Here is a 10,585-nt window from a genome sequence, read left to right on the forward strand (position 1 = left end):
AGATCTCATATGCGTAATCCATCGGGTATTTTTTTCCTTACTCCTCTTCTCACTAATCATTATTTTTGTTTTTCTTGTTTAAAAAATTAATAAAAAGAACCTTCATCCTTCCTCTTCCCGGTGCCATATTCCCCCTCCACGTCCTCGGACCCAACCACGTTCATTGCCTTAGACTTGCTCGCTTCTTCCTCGACTTCTTCTTCTTCCACCATGTATGGAATATTAAATAAATTATCACATAAATCGTCATCTTCAACATACGTGAATCTTAAGGCACTTTAGTCCACATATTACGCGTACATATCGGGGTACAAATTCCTTCCCTCCGTTTGGAATCCTCCTCCTCGGGTCAAGAATCCTCCACATGTTTCAAAATCTCCTTGAAGGGTTTCAATGCTCCCACATACTCGAATTTGAACTTGTGCTCTTATTTCTTCCACGAATGGTATATTTAAATCATCATTTTGAATAATTTTAGTCATATAAAATTGATCTGATGATAACAATCAATGATCATCAGCAGGGACCGAACAAAAAAAACGGAGGGGCGAAATTTCGAACAAAATTTTTTAAGATGAAAATGAATGTGACATGCTAGATTTTCAAGAACAATATTATGTGTTTTTGTATGAAAATATATGATATTTGCGAACATAATAGGGACCATAAAAAATTATTAATTTATGTGGGGGACCAAATACATCATATAAATAAATTCCATACATAAAATTCAAACAATATAAGCTATTGGGGGAGGTTTTGGGAGGACCATGCCCCCTCATGCCCCCACTTAAATCCGCCCCTGGTCATCGAATGATCTCGCCATTCTTTGATTGCAATATCTTACTTTCTTCATTTTTTTCCTTTTGTAGCGGAAATGTTATGTGGATGTGAGTAATATTACACAAGATTTTATAATTAATAGATTAATCATATTCATTTTATCCCTCTTGTTTAGGGACTTGGTCCATTAGGATTTTACTTCCTTTATTTAAATGTGATATTGGGTGATTATATTTTTACTTCGATGTTCAATTTACATTTATGGTTGAGATCAAAGACTCCACCTTGGAAAAAATATGGGACAGTAATCTTCTCCCAAAAATACGGGGCAACGGGTAATTACTTGTATGGACATATATTGAATTGTATGGATGTATCTATTATAATTTTTGACTTTTTATAATGATGATACATTGAAAAGGAATCCAATTTCCACCAATGGGGCGAAACAAGTGATTTTAATTGCTTGGAGAACCTCTCCGAAACATTTCCCGTATTACATTAATTAATGAACTTTTACCAAGGTAAAACGTAAGATATATAATATATAGTAGTAATGTAATGCTTAGACACCATATATAATATATATGTAAGAAACAATTCAACGGAAGGAATAGTAAGTTTCTTTAGACTTTTCTTTTTTGCTATTCGAAGTATTTCTAGGCTTTTACATATCACTAATATAATTTCCACCAAAGATAAAAATATTAAGGTCGGTAAGAACACAAGCCGGAGACTATAAAATGGTATTCCGGATTCTTTTGTGATTTGTACTTCAAAAAGCCAGATAGTAGCATGATCTTTTCGGTTAGGTCCATGAACGGTTAACATGTTTATTTGCAAAAGGTTGGCTGAGGTTTCTCTACTTGCTTACCACTTACCTGACTAGTTTTTGACTTGATTACTATGGCTCCAAATTATTTCTTATGAGTTTGGTCATACTTTTTTGTGAACTTATTTGTTCTGGAGACAACTTCCTTGAGTAATTTTGCTATATTTTCCTGCTTCCTATGTTATACAAATACCTTTTAAGCTTGTTATACATTGGTTACCTGACTGCTTTCTGTGTATAATGTTAGTAAAATTTAAAAGTCTTAAGAACTTACTATTACTTACAATTTTCTAAGCTTCATTTTTGCATAGCTTAATGTATTAAATATGCCGTGTTTAATGATTGCATTACAACTATATCTTACGTTTTTAGCTTGTTGAAATACATTGTAGTGCGTCAAGGGGCACATTTCTTGTTCTACATGCCGCAACAACCATAAAAATAAATGCCCTACGTACTTGTTGTTTGCCGATTGATTATATTCGTAACCAAGGATTGGAGGAGGTTCTTGAATCAGTTAAAATCACTTGTCCGAATAACATGTATGGATGCAAAGAAAAAGTGACATACAACATGAAACGTGAGCATATGGGACCTTGCGCCTATGAAGCTTCTTATTGTCCTCTTCCTGGTTGTAGTTTTGATGGTTCCTACAAGGATTTATATCTGCACTTTTCCATCAAGCACCCAGCATCAGCCACACCCTTCACGTTTGACTTCTTTTTCTGTTCATGTAAGTGGAAATACGGAGTACAAATTCCTTCAAGAGAATAACCATACACTTTTCATCCTTAATTACAGTGTTCAGGAAAGTGGAGTTGTTGCTAATATAATCTGTATGGTCCCGAGCTGTTTACAAAATGAGTATTCATATGAACTGGAAGCACGTAACCAAGACACCTCCTCCAAATTTATTACTTTATTGGTACCGAGACTACCAAAATGGAAACGGGAACTTCCTGAGAGGGCCAGTCTTGTGCTCCAAAATGTTTTCTTTGGTCCTTCGTGGGATCGCAAACTTCAGGTTTGCATCAGTAGAATAGGCGAAAATTGACTTGAAAAGCAGTTCAACCAGTTCTCAAGTCAGTATGATGGTGCGTAGGCCATGACTTTCATATTCAAGGTTTATACGGATGACAGTAACCTCTAGAAAGTTATTGCATTTTTTTATTGTCAACCCATTCACTAGAATTTTAAGATAATCATTTGTTAGTCAAAATGATTTATATCTCTAGTTTTGCAAACTATATATGTTTCATGTTTGTGATATCAAATATTATCTGGGATGTCTCTTTTGTTGATTTTAGCTAATCGTCAAAGATTGTCTTCTTTTTAATACATCCAATGCCTATAAGAATGTTTTTTTATATATCCAATCTGTCAAAGAATGAAAAAATTGAAATATGTTTTTTGACGTTGGTGTTTCACTACAAGAAAAATGGGCTTTTATTACCGAATATTTCCTACCGGCACATTTCCTACCAACCATTTTTACTGATTTTTAAGTCAAAGGGTCTTTTCCTACCTATTCCGTACTCGGTAGGAAATGCAAATCATTTCCTACCGATGGTGGTAGAAAATGGCTAAAGGTGGACCCACTTTTCCATGTCATTTTTCCAACAAATTTGTCACTCATAAAATGACGTCATTTTAAGCAAAGTATTTCCTACCTCACTACCGCTGTAGGTTTATTTGCATCTCATTTCCTACCGATGTTAGCAGGAAATGGATCTAGGAAATGGATCTTGTAAGACTCATTTCCTACCACTTCGATGCGGTAGGAAATGAGCTTGTATACTCAGCACTATTAGACTAATGTGTTGCCTTGGGATTAGCTTATAGCCCACATGATTTGTCCTACCAAGAAGCGGTACGAAACGACTAGTTAAGTTTCCTGCCAATTAGTTACATTTCCTACCAACTATTTATCATTTTTTTAAATAAAATCAAATTTAGTAGTAGTCAAACTACTAGTTGACTGTTAAAATAGCAAACCAAATATATTTATTTTTTTCTAAAATTCTTATCATATCACTGAAATATATACGTATTGACATCTGTAAAGTTGGATCATTCATAAACATTAGTATAAAATTAAACACTAGTGAGAAATATGAGTCAAACTACTAGTTCACTATTAAAATAGCATAGTAAATATATTTTTTTATTTTAAATTTTTTATCATATCACTAAAATAGATAGATATTGATGTCTGTAAGGTTGGATCATTCATAAATATTTTTTAAAAAATTAAAACATCGGTATGCGACTAAACACTACTAAGAAGTACTGGTCAAACTACTAGTTGACTGTTAAAATAGCAAATCTAATATATTTATTTTTTTCTAATTTTTTTATCATATCACTAAAATATATAGATCTTGACATGTGTAAGGGTGGATCATTCATAAACATTTTTTAAAAAACCGAAATTTCGATATTGGACTAAGACTACCAAGAAGTACTAGTCAAACTACTAGCTGACTCTCAAAATAGCAAACTAAATATATTTATTATTTTATAAAATTTTGTATCCTATCACTAATATATATATATATATAGATATCTGTAAGGTTGGATCATTCATAAACATTTTTTAAAAAATCGAAATATCGATATTGGTTTGACACTAGTAAGAAGTATTGGTCAAACTACTAGTTGACTGTTAAAATAGCAAACCAAATACATTTATTTTTTTCTAAAATTTTTACCATATCAATGAAATATATACGTATTTACCTTTGTAAGTTTGGATCATTTATAAATAATTTTTAAAAAACTGAAACACTGATATGGGACTAAACACTAGTAAAAAGTATGAGTCAAACTAATATTCACTCTTAAAATAGCATACTAAATATATTTTTTATTCTAATTTCACTATCATATCACTAAAATAGATAAATATTGACGTCTGTAAGGTTGGATCATTCAAAATATTTTTTTAAAAATTGAAACATCGGTATGCGACTAAACACTACTATGAAGTACAGGTCAAACTACTGGTTTACTATTAAAATAGCAAATCTAATATATTTATTTTTTTCTAAGTTTTTTATCATATCACTAAAATATATAGATCTTGATATCTGTATGGTTGAATCATTCATAAACATTTTTTAAAAAATCAAAACTTCGATATAGGACTAACACTACTCAGAACTACTAGTTAAACTACTTGTTGACTGTCAAAATAGCAAACTAAATATATTTATTATTTTATAAACTTTTTATCATATCACTAATATATATATATATATATTATATATATACTGATATCTGTAAGGTTGGATCATTCATAAACATTTTTAAAAAAATCGAAATATCGATATTGGACTGACACTGACAGTACTGGTCAAACTACTAGTTGACTTTTAAAATATCAAATCAAATACATTTATTCTTTTCTAAAATTTTTACCATATCACTGAAATATATATTTATTGACCTCTATAAGGTTGGATCATTCATAAATATTTTTTTAAAAAACTGAAACATTGATATGAGACTATACACTAGTAAAAAGTATGAGTCAAACTACTAGTTTACTATTAAAATAGCATACTAAATATAATTTTTAATTCTAAATTTTTAATCATATCACTAAAATATATAGATCTTGACATCTGTAAGGTTGGATCATTTATAAACATTTTTTAAGAAATTAAAACATCGATAATGGTCTAACACTAATAAGAAGTACTAGTCAAACTACTAGTTGACTGTTAAAATAACAAACCAAATACAATTATTTTTTTCTAATTTTTTTATCATATCACTTAAATATATAGATATTGACATCTATAAGGGTGGACCATTCATATACATTTTTTAAAAAATTGAAACATCGGTATGGGACTAAACGCTATTAAAAAGTACTGGTCAAACTACTATTCACTGTTTAAATAGAAAACAAAATATATTTATTTTTTTCTTAAATTATATCATATCACTAAAATACATAGATACTGATATCTGTAAGGTTGGATCATTCATAAACATTTTTCAAAAAATTAGAATTTTTTTAACTTCATTTGCAATTATATTTTAACAAATATAAGTTTTCAACGAATGATAACAATTCAACTCAACCAAAAAAAGAAATTTAACAAATAATTTTTTTAGAAATTTGAATAAGAGACGTTGTACATTTAAGGATTAAAATTTAGGGGTTAAATTAGGGTTAAATAACTATTTAAAAAAATCCACAATCCAATTTTAGTATTTCTTGTCATAAGTCCTCATTTCTATGGTGCGCCACAGACACATAATAAACAAAAATTCTCACGAGTTTGACTTATTTCATTTGTGAAATCAATTTTAATGTTAATGGACCCTGCATTGACACCAATTCACCCTATAAAATTGAGTTTGTACTTATTATGTGCCCATAGAAAATAGAAAATAGTTTGTTTGAGATATTATAGGAACTCAAATTTGAAGTTTGACAAGAGACATTAAACACATGGAATCTTGAAATTATATCTCTACCAAAGACAACCCCCTAAGATACATTTAGACAAATAGACATGTTCCTCAGCTAAGCTGTTCATCCTGGTTATCATTAGTTGTTTCCAACGACGTCATGCAATCGAGAAAATATCGAGCCCTTTACCTTTTCACCGTCTCTATGGCTTAAATTCATTTCCTGTTCTTTAATTATGATTGATACGTATATTTCAGCTTTTGATTGTTGTGCTAGTTAAGTAATCGGGTGAGGGTTTTATAGTTCACGTGAAAACATCATTAAGTGCTTTACAAAACTGGAATTTTGATGCGTAGATTGTGAAATATAGAAGTTGTGGATTGCTTTGTAAAGTTGGGCTATGTGGCCCAATAGCTATAATAACAAGATTAATAGGAGATATCTGCAACCGTTATTAAGAACCCTAATTAGAGAAATTATATATAACTCGCATCGCATGCCGTCACTGAAGCCGCAAAGAAAGAGAATGAGATAGATACAACAAAAAGAAATGAACAGCTCCTTATTCGACTCTTCACCTTCATCAACAGATGAATATTACATTAGTATACCTCTTCAAGATGATGTTTCATCTACTGATCCATCTGTGGAAGAAACGAGCGGATCAGGAAAAGCTCAAATCGGAGGACATGGGAGCATCAGAAATGGAACTCTATGAGAATATTCCAAACCCTCAGAGGATTTCATTATCTGGGAGGAGGAGTTCAGTGAAGAGTTTTAAACCTGATATAAGCAACACACACACCTGTTTACACTGTGAAACTGGAGAAAGCAAAACTTAATATGTTATTATCACAGCTAATAGAACTGGTTACAGGAAATGGAAATATAAAGCGAACTAGCTAAAACTGATTCCTACAAATTAGCAACGTTTACTCAAAGCACTCCTAAACTCCCCATGACTCTGCTAAAGAAACTGAACCCACGTAAGACTCAGTCTTTTACTAAAAACATGGCTAACAAATGCCATTATTAACAAACTACTAAAACAACTAAATAAACTAGTTAAGTTTAGATTAAAACCCAACAAAACACTCCCTTAATCTAAACTTATGCAGACAACTTCTTCATCCCAAGCAAATCACGCATATGCTCGAACTTGACTGCTCCCAGGGCCTTTGTCAAAACATCTGCCTTCTGTTCGTTAGTGCTAACATGTTTGAGTTCAATTTCTCCTCTCTCAACACATTCTCTAATAAAGTGATAACGAATGTCTATATGCTTGCTTCGACCATGAAACGTTGGATTCTTTGCCAAGTCTATAGCTGACTTATTATCCAGATATATTATCACAGGACCTAGCTTGACATTGACGGTTTGACTTAGCAATTTCTGCAACCATACACCCTGGCATGCTGCTGTAGTAGCAACCATGAATTCAGCTTCGCAAGAAGAAAGAGCGACACACCTCTGCTTCTGAGAGACCCAAGGTATCAAGCTGTCATTTAGATAGAACACCATGCCTCCTATGCTCTTCCTATCTTCAATATTTCCTGCCAAATCACTGTCAGAAAACCCCGATAATATGTAGTTACCCGTTCCTCTTGCATAGTGCAGACCATAATCCAAAGTGCCTTTTACATAGCGTAAAATACGTTTCAATGCACAGTAGTGGAGTTCTGTGGGTCTCTCCATATAGTGGCTAACAATTCCTACAGCGAAAGCTATGTCAGGACGAGTATGAACTAGATATCGAAGACCCCCCACAATGCTTTTAAAACGAGTTGGATCTATAGGCTTCCCGGTTACATCTTTATGCATCTGCATTTTTTTTCCATTGGATACTTTACTGGATTGCATTCAAATAAACCAGCCTTCAGCAGTACTTTCTTCGCATATGCGCTCTGTTTCAACTCGATGCCATCAGTACTTTGCTTCACTTCTATTCCCAGATAGTGAGAGAGCTTTCCGAGATCACTCATTTCAAAAGATTTTGTCATCTGCTTCTTGAAAAAATTAATGCTTTGAACAGTAGTCCCTGTGACTAGTAAATCATCAACGTAAACTCCCACCAGCAAGACTTCATTACCGATTCGTTTAGTGTACACAGCTGGTTCATAAGGACATTTGATAAAACCCAGATTCTTGAAGCACCAGTTAAGCTTTGCATACCAGGCCCGTGGGGCCTGTTTTAATCCATACAAGGCCTTAGCTAGTTTATAAACAAGATTCTCCTTTCCCTTCACCACAAACCCTTCTAGCTGACACACATACACATCCTCACTTAACTCACCATTTAAAAATGCCGACTTTACATCAAGATGATGCACTTCCCAGCTATTTTTAGCAGCAAGTGCAAGGAGTAAAGGGACTATTTCCAACCTAGTTACCGGAGCAAAAACCTCCTCATAATCCACATCGTGTTTTTGAACATACCCTTTTGCTACAAGCCGCGCTTTGTACTTTAATATCCTCCCTTCCGTGTCCCTTTTTATTTTATACACCCATTTCAGTCCAATGGATTTGTGCCCAGTCGGTAACTCGACCAACTTCCAAGTCCCGTTTTTCTCTATGGCTTCGATTTCATCTGTCATGGCCTTTTCCCATGATTTTTCTTTTATTGCCTGACTGTAGCATACAGGTTCCTCTATCCCCATCAGCATCAACTCATCATATAATTCCACCTCTTCAGTATCATTGTAAATATCAGAAAGTTTCCTGTAACGCCTGGGCTCACTTTCTTTATCAGACAATTGACTGGTGTTATTCACATGACTTTGTGTTGGTGTAGCAATATCAGAAAAGTCACTTGCAGAATCTGTTGTTTCACCATCTGCTTCTTCATCTGCTTCTTCAGCCATTTTTTCGTTTACTATGACAAATGAACTTTGAGAATTATTGTCCTCGAAGCCCTGTTCCCATGGCCAGATTTTGTTTTCTTCAAAAATAATATCTCGACTAACTTGGAGGGAGTTAGTTTTAGGATCATATAACCTGCAGCCCTTTGTACCGGGCTCTTTTCCCAAATATACCAAAACTTTACTTCTATCATCCAATTTAGTTACTTTGACACTAGGAATTTTCACATGTGCAATGCAACCAAAAATCTTTAAATATTCGAGATTTGGAATATTACCTGACCATACTTCGTATGGCGTCTTCCCAACAACAACCTTAGTTGGTAACCGATTCAGCACATAAATTGAGTGTCTTACTGCTTCCGCCCAGAACTTGTGTGGCATGTTTTTCTCCTTTAGGAAGCTTCTTGCCATTGCTACAACCGTCCTATTTCTCCTCTCAACCACCCCTTTCTGTTGTGGAGAGTATGGTGCTGTATAATGTCATTGAATTCCAGCATTCTCACAATATTCAGTAAATTCACTCGAACATAATTCCCCACCCCGGTCTGTTCTGAACATATTTATCTTTCGTTCAGGTCGATCTTCCACTAATGCTCTGAATTTCTTAAAGTACTCGAATGCCTCATCTTTTGTAGTTAGAAAATACACCCACATTAGTCTACTATAATCATCTACCAACAAAAGAAAATACCTTTTTCCACCAGGTGTTGAAGGTGATATAGGACCACAGATGTCTCCGTGCACAAGGTCCAGGATTTTCGAGGCATTAAAAGAGGTTCGTTGAGGAAATGAAGACCTTGCTTTGAAATTAAACACCCTCTTCATATTTCATTTGGCTGAACAAATTTTGGCAAGCCTCGAGCCATCTCTTTGTCAGACATAAGGTTCATAGCTTGTAAGTTCACATGTCCGAGCCTACAATGCCACAACAAAGAATCCTCTTCTGCCTTTGACATCAGACATGCAGGTTTGCTTCCTTCAATGATCATTTTATACAATCTGTTTCTTGAATGTTTAACTTTTACCAATAATCTTCCATCTTTGCCGTTGACCCACAACAAATCTCCATGAAGTACCACTTTGCAACCTTCTTCTGCTAGTTGACCCAAACTAATAATATTGTTGCAAAGAGAGGGAATAAAATATACCTCACTCAACACATGTTCCTCACCAGTTTGACACCTCAAAACCACTGAACCTTTTCCCTTTATAGTGACAGTAGATCCATCGCCAAAACGTACTTCACCAGTCACACTTTCATCAAACTCAGCAAATTTCGAACGCACTCTCGTCATGTGGTTACTAGCTCCATTATCAAGGTACCATAAATTTGACTCCAAATTTTCTTCAGGTTCTTGCTTTAATTTTGGCATCACATTCCTTTCATCTAACAAGAACATTTTCTCTTATTTTTCATCACACTCCGTTAAAAGCAAGGCAGGTTCATCATCTTCAATTTGAGTCGATTTTGCCTCTTGTCTTGATTCCTTCTCTCGTTTTGGTTTACGACATTCAGAAGCATAATGTCCCAAGATGCTGTAATTGAAGCATCTCACCTTGCTCTTATCTTGGTATCCTCGGTTTCCTTCCTTATTTCTAGATTAAGCATCCCGCTTACCCTTCTGATTTTGTGATATTTTCTTCAGCCACTCCTCCCTAGTAAGCAACAACTGTCCATTCTGA

General features: G+C 34.0%; 1 protein-coding gene across 1 annotated transcript; it reads right to left on the reverse strand.

Moving 5' to 3' along the window:
• Window positions 1-9,723: 9,723 nt before the first annotated feature.
• LOC141659791 (uncharacterized) lies at window positions 9,724-10,302 on the reverse strand. The gene has a single exon (XM_074466717.1). The coding sequence runs from the start codon at window positions 10,300-10,302 to the stop codon at window positions 9,724-9,726; it is 579 nt and encodes a 192-aa protein (XP_074322818.1).
• Between the last annotated feature and the right edge of the window lie 283 nt (window positions 10,303-10,585).

This window comes from Apium graveolens, chromosome 5 (assembly GCF_009905375.1).
Source record: "Apium graveolens cultivar Ventura chromosome 5, ASM990537v1, whole genome shotgun sequence".
Taxonomy (NCBI): Eukaryota; Viridiplantae; Streptophyta; class Magnoliopsida; order Apiales; family Apiaceae; genus Apium; species Apium graveolens.